The 15,231-nt window shown below is 34.9% G+C and overlaps 1 protein-coding gene across 4 annotated transcripts in view; it reads right to left on the reverse strand.

The window, feature by feature from the left end:
• PTPRQ (protein tyrosine phosphatase receptor type Q) overlaps window positions 1-15,231 on the reverse strand; it is a 282,762-nt gene that overhangs the window by 61,705 nt on the left and 205,826 nt on the right. For 3 of the 4 annotated variants that reach the window (XM_055586942.1, XM_055586932.1, XM_055586934.1), the window contains exons 36-41: window positions 14,082-14,268; window positions 10,418-10,662; window positions 6,976-7,042; window positions 4,043-4,201; window positions 3,291-3,513; window positions 1,624-1,697 (exon numbers count right to left, since the gene is read on the reverse strand). In XM_055586942.1, the coding sequence (XP_055442917.1) occupies window positions 1,624-1,697; window positions 3,291-3,513; window positions 4,043-4,201; window positions 6,976-7,042; window positions 10,418-10,662; window positions 14,082-14,268 (955 nt within the window). Of the gene's footprint in view, window positions 1-1,623; window positions 1,698-3,290; window positions 3,514-4,042; window positions 4,202-6,934; window positions 7,043-10,417; window positions 10,663-14,081; window positions 14,269-15,231 lie in introns of those variants that run through there. The other variant, XM_055586937.1, reaches the window with a different exon arrangement.

Here is a 15,231-nt window from a genome sequence, read left to right on the forward strand (position 1 = left end):
TAACCCAGATGTGTCAACTTTACACTCCAGATAACCAGTTGAATATGCTGTCCTCATATCAATAATCTATATAAACCCAAGAAGCTGTGAGATGAATAATACACAGCAAACAATACAACAAAGTAATCTCTTTTTAGCACTGTATCTACAGAATGTCATTTCTCTAAGCCATATGAGCAGAAACTGGCTTTTTATACAATTAATGGTCCAGAACCAGATGAGAATTTCTAACTAAAAATGCTGGAACATTTTCTATCTTCTCTCAACCATAACTCTCACTGAAATCTATTGCACTGGTGATATATACTGTGGATCTGAACAACACACAGAGTTCCACAGGCTCAGAGACGGATACACAGGAGACACAAAGTTGTGAATTACTCAGAGAAATCATAGGGAAAGAATTGCTCCCAAGGAAGTATAATTTAAAATCTTTCATTATAACCTATCAAAAAGAAGCTATTAAGCATTCAGCATTTTTATTAACTATAAAAGGTTAATATATTTACCCGTGTTGTTTTACATAAATCTTTCAAGGCAGATAATATCACCATTTTCCAAATAAGGAAACTCTGAGGGTAATAGAAATTACCACTTGAGAAAAGAGAGTCAGGATTTGAATCCAGATCTAAATCCTGCATTTGCAGGATGGTTATAAAATTTGTGCTGGTAGAGCCACTTAATTACTGAATCTGGGCCATGGGTTCCTCATCTGCAAAATGGAACTAACATTAGCAACCTAACAGGGTTTCTGAACCTCAGCACATTGATTAGGGGTTAGATAATTCATTACTGGAGGGACCTGCCTACGCCCTGGAGGACAGGCAGCCGCACGTCTGACCTCTCTGCCCACGGGATGCCACTAGCTCAGCCCCCACACTTAGAGGACAACCCAACCGAAAATGGCTCCAGACATTGCCAAATCCCCAGACAGTAAAATCAGTCCATTGAGAACCACTGACCTAAATTAAAGGATCGTTGTGAGGAATCCATCAGTTAATACATACTAAGGACCTCAGAGTATGTCTGGAGCAGAATATTTGATGTTAGATATGTTGATGGTGAAGGAGGCGGAGGAGAGAAAGAGAAGTAGCAGTAGGAAGGGGAGGAGGGGGAGAGGAAGGAGGAGAAAGAGAAAAGGAGGAAGTATACTTGCATCTGACTGAATGGTACTTAGGTTTTATCCAGGCCTGACTGGGTGGATACAATTGAAAAACTCAGGATAGCACTGATCAGACAGAAAACTTAAAAAGACTGATAAGCTTCTAACTTTTAGGATTATTTCAGAAAAATTTCCTTAATCCTTTTTCATTTTTATGAAGTAAAAATGTTTTACTTAGAAGATTGCATATTAAAAAACCAAATATTTTCTTCGTGTAATGTCCATACACATCAGCCTAGACCGAATACCATATTGAAATCTATGTCCAAATTTGAATAGATGCAGCCCATCACTTAAAAGAGTATTATAAATAACTGCTTTTTCCTTAGTCAACATAATTAACCTTGAAATGACTTTATACTTGAGAACATTCAGTCATGGAATACATTTACTAAGCAACATTACAGCTATGATTAGCATGTTGAGATTATAAATGAAATTAAACTACAAAAATGTCTTACTTAAAGTCTTAACAGGATCAGAGTAATCAGAGTCAGTAAATTGTCCCATGACATTTGTGGCTCTAAATTTAAATCTGTGGAAGAAGAAAAACAATTTACATATGACTTTTTTCCTATGTATAATTTAAACAAATAGCTGTGGAAAAATACATTTTTGTTCAGAGAACATGAATTTACAAAGTATAAACTTAGAAATCTGCCACCACTAGAACCAATAGTATCTTTACGTGAGATGAATAATTATCCTGGACACAGACCTTTTCAACTTCATCAGTGTGATGAAAAATTTGACCAGATTCATGAATAGTCAGCAGTTAATCAGATTAAGTAGATCATCTCTCTCATAGATTTGTTCAGATGAAATTAATTAATGTCAGCACAAAACACAATTTAAATTAAACATAACTACTACACTTTAGCCACCTTTGAAAATACCAGTAAGTCAGATTTAGAATGATCATATAAAACTTACCTTGTTCACATGTAAATAAATAATGCTTATTAATTCTGAGTGTGCATAGCTATATTTTCACTTCTTTATATGCTTCCATGACATACAACATAGAAAATGGGTACGGAAGAAAATCAACCTTAAAAATGGCTGGATAATTCTATCACCACAGAGACAACCAAAATTTACCTTATTTTAAAACTATGAACATACAAGAATTTTAAAATATAACATCAATCTACATTAATAATCTCTGCTGTTCTCAAATTATGATTTTATGGTTTATATGAAATGATTTGGTAAAATTATGCAAAATCAATAATTCTTGGATATAAAACTTTATAGTATATCATATCTGTAACTATTATTGTATGATGATTAATCTCAGGGCATAATTTAGTAACCAAGTAAGTGTTCTTAATAACAGATAATAGACATTTGTAAAAAACAAAATGCTCTAACTTCTCTTTCTAATGTTAGGTTGCCCTAGGATGTTTATGAAGAATTTAATAACGCTTTAACTAGTAGGCAAAAGTGAAATTAGCTGTATTTTTCAAATTTAGTATTAAAATTATATTTTGGAAATTAAATTTTTAAAAATTATAGTCATGATATAATAGTCAACTTAGTAGGAAAAAAGCCAAATTTAGCAAAGCATTTAATAGAGCTAAAATATCAACATCTGTTTTTATATTCGACTATTATAATCTACAGAATACCAAATACTAAAGTGAATTATAAATATTTTAATACATCATCTAGATGTTTGATAATATGAAGAGCTGAAAATGATTGTTATAACTGAAGCAAAGGGAAACCACAATTAACTGGAAGACAAGGATAGTGTTTCTAAAACTGTACATACATCAGCATGCATGGCAGAATAATGAGAAAGACAAAACATCACACATTAGTCACAGAGCCCTTTACGAAAAGAATTAAATTCTCCTGAGTTCTCCAATTTGCACAATATTCATATTGCCCTTAGTTGCTTATTTCAAACCACAGTTACTTATAAGTTTGCCTGTTTTCCCTAGAACTGTACTTTTACTGAACGAAAGGACAATGCCTTGTTGATCTTTATCATGCATCAGGTCACAACACATTATGGATATCCAGTACTTACTGGAAAAAATAAGAGGAGGAGTAGATGGATGGGTTAAAAATGTCAACTAGCTTGCTATCATGATGCATAGTAAGCATAAACTATACTTACAAGTATTGCTTTTTTGGTTTCAGAGGTCCATTGCAGATTTTGTCTTCATTACCAGGAATCATACACGCATTATCAGCACCTATGATGTAAATTTCTTCATTGCCACTAAACTTTGCCTTTCCCTCTGTACATGGGGGGTTAGGAAAGCCTTCATTTGTAAAATATGGCCTTGGTTTATTAAAATATGCATCATACCACTTTGTTACATTTCCATCATGCTGAGCTATTTTCAGAAAAAAAGAAGAATTATTACAAGTCATATCCAAATGTATTTTCACATTTATAAAAGGCGTTTCTATAATTGCATGAGGAAAATCTGGATGCAACATCTTTCACTTTCTGAACCACCAGGGATGATTCAACTGATCTACCTGGATAAGCAGGTAACCCTATCCATCCCATCACACATGAATCCATAGACACTATTGTGGAGAATGACATCTCAGAGAAAAAGCATTCTTCAGTCAAGAGTGATTCTTTCCCACCTTCAAAGAAGCTATCAAGACTGCATCCTGCCAAAATCCTACCAGCATATAGAATACATAAATGTTTTAACCACATGTCTTTTAATTTTGATAAACTATTCAGGCATAAATTAATGATCAGTAAAATTAATGATAATATTGACAATCTACTAAGCTCAAAAGATGTGTAATAATCGAGAGTCTATCTTATATTACTAATTTTGAATCTTTAGCATTCAGCAGTCCACACTCCACAATTTAACAAGATAACCTGGCATGTGACGGTACCTCCTGCTTCTGCTACAAGCACTTGTACATTTTTGATTGGTCCATGGTCATCATTGTAGTAACATATTGGCATTCTGATTGTGATCGTTGTTGAAGTCACAAGAAGTTTTCCTGTGGCATCATAAATAGGGGTTGGTTTGGTTTTTGGTCGTGCTGGAGCTATAAACATGAAGAAGAAATATCACTACCTGTTGATTTTTTGTTCTTACAGCAAAAAGAAAGTCATTTTAAGTTCTCCTTTCATGCAGGTCATTTACAGATAAAGTGATGACAGACCTAAATAACATGAAACATTTTTGTTTGGATACAGCAGATATTTGGCAATTATTACCTCCTAATGATATAATTATATATTTGAGACTTGTCTGAGATAATGGAGCCCAGGTATGATTTTCAGACATCTGATTCCTCTTCACGTATTAAAGAAATTCAAACTATATATACATATATATATAAAATTTTCACAAATGTATTAAATCATACTATTTTAGTGTTTTTTTTTTTTTTTCTCTTACTTCCTTTAGCTGGTTCACTACTTTCTGTTCTAGGCATACCAGGAGCCCTGCCCTCCAACCCCACAATTATCCATACCAAACAACTAAATGATATCCTCTCATATTTTTCTTTATGTTTATGTAATCATATAAAAATACATAAAGTCATACATAATGGATTTTTCTCACTGATACGTTTTAATGGGGCTCTGTTAAGTAGTATAATTACACCACATATTGCTTTTTATTATAATGACTGTGTAAATCTTTTCAAGTCACCAAGTTCTGGGTTAATTCATTGTCCTTAATAACTATATTATATGTCACGGTACAACTGCGTCACATTTATTCAGTCATTCACCGAGTGATGGGAATTCACTTTTCCTTCAGTCTTTGAACATTTGCTTCACTAATCAGCCTTATATCTTAAGTCTTACTCACTGATTCTTTTATTTCTATAGAATATATTCCCAAGGGCAGAATTTCTGGGGCAAATGATACATGTACTTTTAACTGTAACATATTTCCAGAATAATTTCTACAAGTGTCATAATTCACATTTTACCGTCAATGCATACAAATATCTTCAAAAATAATATTTGTAGAAGTTCTGCTTGTTTCATCTTAGAGCTCCACACACTAGCTGTTTGAGCATTAGTAAGTTGCTTAGTCAAACTTCAATTCTCATATTTATAAAATCTTTTAAAAAAGCCTCTTAACCACATCATAAAATTGGCAGTATCATTTCCATTTGATAAATGAGGAAAACAGCCTTATGCTACATAGCTGTGAAAGGGAAGTATCAAGACATGAACCAAATCTTTTTGACTCAGTTCTTTAGCTCACTCCTCTGAGATGTCAGGGTTATGATGGTATTAGATATGCAGGAAGTTTACTGGGGGAAATATTTGTGAAGAATAGGGGAGCAGGGAGCAACACTAGGTGGCAAGATCACAGTTCTGATGTGTAAATGAGGAGAAGGAAGGAAGAAAGGATGTGGCAGGAACAGCCTTCAGGTTCGAGGGAGGCCACTGGGGAGCCCCCAAGACAAAGTTTCCAGTTATAGGAATCTGTCATTGGATGGTACTGTCCAAATTGATACAATTGTTAATCCAGTGTTACTCCATGTCATTAATAAAATTATGCATATTATTGGAGAAAAATTCAATTTTTTAGACCCCATCACTGCTACCAGTACTCATCCATCTTCTCTAGATAACTGGTCATGAGTCTATCTGCTCTATATAAGGTGTGGGAAGTCAGAACTAGACATCTTTTCTAGAGGATGAGCAAAGTATCTGAAATGGGAAATTTTACTAAATATAATGCATCTATTGTTACATATTGATTATATGAGTAAGTCTGCCACTGAATAACAAAGAAATAGTATTACAGTTATATAAACTACCCAATGGTGAAAAAATAAAATTTATCAGCTTCATCTTAAGTGAATATTTCTTATTGTTAACAAAGCAAGTTTCTAGACACTGTGGGTTTTTCAGATTCTCTCTCAACCCCCACAACACGAGGAATGAACTAGTATTATCTCTATTACACAAGCTTAGAGGTGTTAAGAAACTTGTCTAAAGCCAAACAAGGTAGCAAGTGGCCAACCCAGGATTCAACCTCCGCGACTTGGTCCTCGACCAGCCTAAAGATGGCATTTTAATCACTGAGCTGCCTGTAGTTACCAAAGACTGAGAGAAGATGGTTTTCATTTTAGAAAGAGGATCCGGTGGAATTCTATTAAAGCTCTGTATAGTTTTTAAAAAAATCTCTCTGCAGGTTTTACACAGGTTTTTAGAGAAGTGACAAAATTGTGTGCACGTTTTCATTCTTGAGAAGGCACCCTGAGTAACTGAGTGGCCCTAAAGTCCTCTTAATAATCTTCTCTGGGTTTTGTGGAATTTGGTGAGGGAAGGGAGTCTCTAAATTTTTATATATTTTCTATGAAAAAAATCCCTGACAATCATGAATTGATAGATCTACTTTATAGCCAGAATCATAAAAGTTGATTATATGGTAGTTCAGTAAACACCATTTTATTAACTTAAAGGAATCTGACTTTCACAAAAAAATGAGTCAGAGAATCTACTTAGAACTAGTCAAAGTCCAGTCATGGGCAATTTAAAGAAGTTTTCTTTTCAATAAAATTAAAAAAACATAAAATACAATTATAAAGTTGGTCTCAGCAAAATTTCAATTTAGCGGAAAAGAAATATAGCAGACAGCCTCTGTAATTAACATGGTAATTTGCCTCATGATTTAGGTATTTTAATTATAGCTTTAATAAGCATATATTGCTACTTATTACTTAATGTATGCTTACTATATGTATATGCATCATTTAAAAACAACTACATCCATAACTCCAATACAGAATATAAACTATAATTACTTTTAAGACAACAGCATTTCACGGGACGGCAGCTCATGTACCTTTAATATCCATGGTTATTCTCATTTGAACCTTTGGCCCTGCACCGGCACTATTGATCGCATAAACCTAAAACAAAGAAGCATCTTGTTATTTTCAAATTATTGCACAGGGGTATGTATAAGCAATTATGATTATATGTCATTTAAAAATTATTCTATTTTTTAAAAATTCATAGTCTATTTTCTTTTACTCACATTTATATAATATATGGAGGAAGACTGTTAGCAATAAACTAGTTCTTAGAACTGATACTATGGTCCTAAGCCGTGAGAACAAAGGCTCAGGGACCTAAACAGCCCTATCACAGAGACTAAGAAAGATGTGGCTTCTGTTTGAACCCGTAGGAGGAGAGAGCAGAAGAGTCAATGTGTCTACACTCTCTCGCCATTTTCTCTAACATCTGTTCCTTTTCTCTGGAGCTAGGTAACTCCAGCTTTCCTTAAATCCATATTGAAGACTCTCTTTTTTTTCCTTCTGAGATGAAACCCTATTCCCTTAGCCTCCCAGTTTTCCTGTATTAAATCATCCCTCTGAAAGTTGGCCTCTCTGCCCTGCTTCACCCCTGCCCCTAAGTATCTGACGCTATAACCTGCATAATGCAGCATATACACATAAAGCATTTCTGTCTGTATCTGCAGAGGGTGATTTACACAAATGTGAATCCTTTCCATCAACTTTGTGCTTAGGCTCTTTTTTAATTCACTGTATCTTGATATATATTAATAAAATAATGACTATGTTCTTGCCAATTTCATTATATTCAATAAACACAATTCAGAATTCATCTTTATTGGAATTAATAAATTTGTTTCATACATTAGTGGTCCCTCCACCCTATGCACAGTTTAGAAGTATTTTGATTGAATTAAAATAACATATATGATGCGGCAGGTATAGTAAATAAACCAAGCCTATAAAATGTAGCTTAAAAAATATATAAAGGAAATATTTACTGGTGTATGTAAACTTCAAAAAGAAAGTATTTAAAATGAAAAGTGATGCTACAATGTGTTTAATTATTTATATTTCTTTACAACCTAACATTTTGTGGAATAATACATTTGGGCAGTGAGGAAAGAAGTCACTCACAAACCCTGGAAAATGAAAATCTATAGGTTTGGATTCATTAGGTTAGGACCCATGTGAAAGTTACACATTTCTAGTAAATTCTCAGGTGTTGAGGACAATGAAAATTGCACCTTGCAAATAATCCAAAGATTGATTTTTCTTTAAATTATGAACTGGTGGACTTCCCCTGGTGGTACAGTGAATAACCAGGCCACACGCCAGTGCAGGGGACACAGGTTTGATGCCTGGTCTGAGAAGATTCTACATGCCACAGGGCGACTAAGCTGTGCCACAACTACTGAGCCCGTGCTCTAGACGCTGTGAGCTGCAGCTGCCGACGCTCACACAGCGAGAGCCCGTGCTCGGCAACGAGAAAAGCCACTGCACTGAGAAGCGCATGCACTGCAACGAAGACCCACTCATAATTCAAAAATTATGAATTAGTTGTACTTTCTTTCCTATTTTTCTTTTATTTGCGAGAGCCAAAACATTTGTTTCCTACCATCACTATTAATATCCTATATAGAAATTACTATTCCTAATTTTTCAGATAAGGAAAAAGAGCCACAGATTTGCAGAAACTGCCCTGAAAGAAACTAGCAGGGCCAGAATTTGAATCTAGGTCAGTTCATTCTCTTAACTACCACCTTCTCTCTAACAGATCTTTTAGAATGGGGGTCCATTTAATGGTATGTGTAACAAGAGTCCTAGCAAGTCAGATTATACAGTGAGTGAGGGAAATAACACAAATTATTAATGATGCTTTTCTGATATAGAGAGTTTGTTGGAAGATTAGTTACTTGACTGTTTAGTTACTTGAGCTACTTGAATGCTTAGGGTGAATTTCAGTTCATTTCAGTTGCTCATCCGTGTCTGACTCTCTGCGACCCCATGAACCGTGGCATGCCTGGCCTCCCTGTCCATCACCAATGCCCAGAGTTCACCCAAACCCATGTCCATTGAGTCAGTGATGCCATCCAACCATCTCATCCTCTGTCGTCCCCTTCTCCTCCTGCCCTCAATCTTTCCCAGCATCAGAGTCTTTTCAAATGAGTCAGCTCTTCCCATCAGGTGGGTGGCCAAAATATTGGAGTTTCAGCTTCAGCATCAGTCCTTCCAATGAACACCCAGGACTGATCTCCTTTAGGAAGGACTGGTTGGATCTCCTTGCAGTCCAAGGGACTCTCAAGAGTCTTCTCCATATTGGAGTTTCAGCTTCAGCATCAGTCCTTCCAATGAACACCCAGGACTGATCTCCTTTAGGAAGGACTGGTTGGATCTCCTTGCAGTCCAAGGGACTCTCAAGAGTCTTCTCCAACACTATAGTTCAAAAGCATCAATTCTTTGGTGCTCAGCTTTCTTTATAGTCCCAACTCTCATATCCATACATGACCACTGGAAAAACCATAGCCTTGACTAGACAGATCTTTGTTGGCAAAGTAATGTCTCTGCTTTTAATATGCTGTCTAGGTTGGTTCTTGGAGAAGGCAATGGCAATTCACTCCAGCACTCTTGCCTGGAAAATCCCATGGACAGAGGAGCCTGGTAGGTTGCAGTCCATGGGGTCGCAAAGAGTTGGACATGACTGAGCGACTTCACTTTCACTTTCATGCATTGGAGAAGGAAATGGCAACCCACTCCAGTGTTCTTGCCTGGAGAATCCCAGGGATGACAGAGCCTGGTGGGCTGCCGTCTCTGGGGTCGCACAGAGTTGGACATGACTGAAGCGACTTAGCAGCAGCAGCAGCTAGGTTGGTTCTATGTTGCTTAATAGATGATTTTCTGAATTATATAGTTTTTTTTGAAAATTCCAAGACATGCTCTAAAAATAGTGAAAGAGTGAAACAAATTGTATGTGTATTATGTCTGTGTGTATGTATATGAACTCACATATATATTTACTTTCCAAAATAGATAATTTAGAATTAAGATATAAAATGCTTTTAGCAATAGTTGTGTGAAATACATGTGAATTTCAATCATACAAATAGTTATTTCTGCCCTTTGCTTTTGCTATTTCCTTTTCCATTTTCCATTTATAATCACACAGAAACAGTCTCCCTTTAGGCAGAACTATCTATATATCACTGCTCTTTAACTTTTAGTGTGGATTTTCTTTATGCTTTATTTTTGGATTTCCACTAGAATTGTGCACACTTTTCTGTTATTTACATATTTTCACATGACTTGCTGTATTACAATAGGAAATCAGCAATTCTGTTTCCCCAAATCTTTTTCACTTGGCATGTCTTAAGCAATTCCACCAAGAGATAAGAAAAATGTAGTATTACATAAGCTGCAGTATTTTTGCATGCTGAGTTTTTCTATCAACTTTGTAAAACAGATGAATAACTAGAAACTGTGTACACTTACACTGATGTTGTACGTATGTCCGCCTTTTAGCCCTTCTAACATCGCAATGACAGATGTGTCCGTTTTCCGGATGATACTGAGGTTGTGAATCTGGACAGCAGTAGGATCATCTTCTCTGTAAACCAAAGCTTGATACACTTGGATATTTCCATTTGGTTGAGAAGGAGGAAGAAATGTTAACTGAAATTTTGTAACTTCATCTGGTATCTTCTGAAATGTCATGTTGTTAGGTGGATCCTTAGGGACTAAAAGTATTTAGCAGTTAAAATTATTTAAAAATTTGTGTTCATTTTGATCTCCATATAAAACTGATTTGCTTCAAACTTTTCTCAAATTTCTCTTTACAAAGAGTATTACACAAATCATTTAATTATGCAAAGCAAAATGGGTGGTTCATTATAGAATCATTGACATTTATAGATCACAGAAACCATAACAGTGATCCAATTTATTTGCTTATATATTTAGCCTCTTATATGTATGTGTCTTACACAGAATGAACTTCTATGACACTCTGAACTTAAAAATAATGTAGACTCACAGGAAGTTGCAAAAATCATACATTCAGTTCCCTGTTACGTTCCCCCAGCTTTCCCCAGTGGTGACATCTCATATAACTGTAGTTAAATATCAAACCTGGAAACAGAACTGGCACAATCATATTAACTTGACTATAGGTCTTATTCAGTTTTCACCACTTTTCATGCTTTCCTGTATTTTTTGTATGGTTCTATGCAATTTAATTCCATGTATAGACTCCTGTAACCATCACCAGAAACAAGGTACAAAACTCTTCCATCACCGTAAAGAAAAGTCCTCTTGTTCTCCCCTTATATTGGCACTCCGTGACTCCTCAACACTGGTCAGTCTCCACCTCCATAGTTTTATCAGTTGCAAAAGACAACAGCACGATGACCTTGAGACCAGAGCTGCTGTGTATAGCAACAGTTTATTCTGTCTTCATTGCTGAGTAGTGTTCCGCTGTACTAGAATTTGTTTATCATAAAAGCATTTGGGTTGTTTCCAGTTATTTTATCATTATTCCTAATAAGCCTGTTAACATTCATATAAAGGTATTTGTATGAACGTTAAGTTTTCAATTGTCTGTGATAATAGCCTAAGATTGTAACTTGTGGATCTATGGTGAGTGCATGTTCAGTTTTACAGATTACCAAAATACTTTTCCATTGTATCAATAGCTATACCCTTTTGTATTCCCACTAGCAATGTATGAGAGATCCAGTCTTCTTGGACTTTTTCCAGCATTTGGTATTATTACTATTTTAAAAATTATTTTTTCTGTTCTAGTGGATGCATAGTGATGTATCATTGTGGTTTTAATTTACATTTTCTTAACAGATAATAGTGTTGAAAAAAACATATCTTGAGTTTATTTGCCAATCATATTTCCTCTCGGGGGAATTATCAGTTCATGTTCTTTGTCAGTTTTCTTTTCATTTTTTTGGCCATGTGGCACGTGGGGTCTTAGTTCCCTGACCAGGGATTGAACCCATGCACCCGGCAGTGGCAGCTTGGAGTCCGGAATCCTGAACTGCCAGGGAAGTCCCCTCTGCAATTTTCTATTGGATTCTTTTTAAGTATTGAATTTTAATATTTCTTTATATATTCTAGATATTCCTGTTTATTTTTGATCAATAAAAGTTGCCCTAACATATAACTAGCCAAATATCAATAAATTATTATGAAAAATAACACAGGATAAAATTATTTTATAAATGTGAGAACTAGTTCTTGTCAAACTATATAATTAGTATTTTTAAAATAAATTTAATGGTTGCATGAACATATTTATTTTAATCACATTGAAATGTATATATTCTTCCATTCTAGGTAACAAATTTCCATGAAGAAGGCTGTTCATATTTGACCATGAATAGCTCAGATATTCATATACACTTGTAGAGATATCTAGAGATAGTTCCCTATGGCAAGCAAAACATAAGTAAATAAATAACAGAAAAAAAGAGAGAAGCAGATAAATATGTTATTGTGCAAATATCACAATGTGAAGAAATACATAGCCGATATAAAAGTTAAATTGGTTCAACACACATTTTCACAATTACTATTATACATTTTTATGATATATAAGAATATATATATTTCTTTTTATGAAAGATGATTTCCTAAAATTAGGATCAGCTTTAAAGTTGAATATGTGAAAAAATTATCTGAATGTTAGAAAGAACTTCCTATCCTCCAGATATCTTTGTTTTCATATCTAAAATCTACTTTTAGAGGTTTAATAAAAATTTATGAAACTACAATATCCTTGGAAAAGGTGTCACATTAAGATTGTTGATCAAAGTTTTAGGGTATGAACATGAACAAGTTTAGCAGCAACTTTTCTCACAGATGGGCAGGATAAGGGAGAAGTGCAAAAAGCAAAATAAGAACCTGAACTAGACATGGCAATTAAATGGAAACAAGTAGAATTTTATGGTGCTGAGGATAAGATGCACCTTTCAATTTAGAATGGTAAGTCTATAGATAATAGAGTATACAGCATAATGAAAAGACTAATTTTTTTTTTTACCTCCTATACTTACCTTACAGATAGCAACAAATAAACTATAGCAACACATCCTTCATGTGCTCTTTCCAGAGATATATCTGCTGGCAAAGAACATCAGGAGTCTGAAGGAGGATGGGGCAAGCGAGTTCTGGGAAGTTGACTTTCCACGGTAATTTCTCCCAGGTTACAATCTTACTATCCACTCAGACCCTGTTCATACCAACTTGAGGCAATCTGTACAGATTCTGACATTAATCCTTAGATTATATAATAAAACATGCCACTTGACTAAGTGAAGAGAACAGATATAGTAAACATAGCTAGGGGGTTACTTGGCTCTTCTGTCCATAGGATTCTCCAGGCAAGAATACTGGAGTAGGTTGCCATGCCTTCCTCCAGGGGATCTTCCCGACCCAGGGATTAAAACCAAACCCATGTCTCTCACGTCTCCTGCATTGGCAAGCATGTTCTTGGCACCTGGAAAGCCCAGATAATTTAATAATAGAGTGGTGGTGGTTTAGTCTCTAAGTAGTGTCTGACTCTTGCAACCCCATGGACAGTAGCCTGGGCCAGCCTCCTCTGTCCTTGGGATTCTCCAGGCAAGAATACTGAAGTGGGTTGCCATTTCCTTCTCCAGGGGATCTTCCCAACCCATGAATTGAACCTGGGTCTCCTGCATTGCAGGCAGATTCTTTACTGACTGAGCCCTCAATAATAAAGTATCATTATTTTAATGTACATTTAAACAATGGGACATAAATAATTAAAACAGAATTTAAGGTGAAGCTTTATTGGCTATAGACAGTTGGAAAAATCATTTCTTAGGCAAGGTTGTCCAACTTTTAAAATACTTAGTGTTGAAACAAACACACAAAAAATACATTTGGATACCTTATTATGAACTAATTTATTTCTGTATTTACAAGTATTGACTATATTACATAATTCCATTTTGCCTCAAAAATACAAATACAAAGCTTCACTTTTGTCAGCCCCAGTGAGTCATTGAATTTTATGCTTATATGCTTAAAATTTTCTTGAAACACATATGCTTTGTAGGGTAGAGTGTGAGAAACTGTAAGAAAGACACTTAGTCAATTTTTAGCAATGATGAAAAATTTACCTTACCTGATTCTAAAGTGGTAACAATTATTTCAGCACATGACTTTCCGTCCACATATGCAGCACTGATATTTCCAGTGAATGCAGTGATCACCACGGAATACCTTGTGAAGATTTCCAAATCTTTAACTTCTATGGTTTTATTTTCTTCATTTGACTTGATTAAGGAAATATTAAATTCATCACTATCTACCTATAGGAAAAAAAATAGCTAATAGAGGAAGCAGCACTTGAGTTACAAATCACTAAAACATATTAATAGAAAACTACAAGTGGTATATCTTTCTAGGCAAGATTTAAAATTTCTTTTATTTACAGTCAGATGGTCCTGGGAAATCCAAAGTGCTACTTTGAGTCTACTACCTAGCAGTTATTTCAACAGTTGAAAGTAAAAGAAAAAAATCAACCACAATAATCAGAAAAAGCAAAAACCATCTCTGTAGTCAATGAAACTTCTACTCCAGTGTTTTACAGAGGAATGAATTTAGTCCTCAAGGGTTCAGATCCCAACTTGGTCACTTAGCAACTTCCATTCTATAAGTCATTTATGCCCTGTGTCTAACTTTCTATGTATGTAAGATCAGGGTGATAGTATCTAAATAATTATAGTATTTTGATGATTTAGAAAAAACTGATCTGAAGTAGTTAGCAAAGAAATTTGTGGGGTTTTTTTTTTATCATGACCCACAAAAGTGAAACACATTTGGCAACATAATGTCCATACACATTCAGGATGTATGTGTGTGAATGTGTATTCTTTATAACTGCAAACTGCTTTTCAGAAATACAACTTCTAAAATGCACTTTGATATTTTCTGCTCTTTTAAATTTTATTCTGATTCATTTTTAAAATGCTGGTCATAACTGAAGTTTGAAAAACTGATCTAGCACCATGCATGGTACTAAATAAAGAATCAATTAATATAGATGCAATTATTAAATGTGTACAAATGAGTATGCTTAGGTATAATAAATACAGTTGTACTATTTATTAAAACAGTCTGTCTTTGATGGAGAATCTGGCCTACTCACTGTAGGGACTAAACATAGCTAATGTATCCAGCACTGAAGAGAAGGACTTTTCCTGAGATGAACAAATAATTCAAAATCCCCTTATGCCTGCTTCTATCAGGTACTTGACTTGAAACACTTAAAA

The sequence above is a fragment of the Bubalus kerabau genome, chromosome 1 (genome assembly GCF_029407905.1).
Source record: "Bubalus kerabau isolate K-KA32 ecotype Philippines breed swamp buffalo chromosome 1, PCC_UOA_SB_1v2, whole genome shotgun sequence".
NCBI lineage: Eukaryota > Metazoa > Chordata > Mammalia > Artiodactyla > Bovidae > Bubalus > Bubalus kerabau.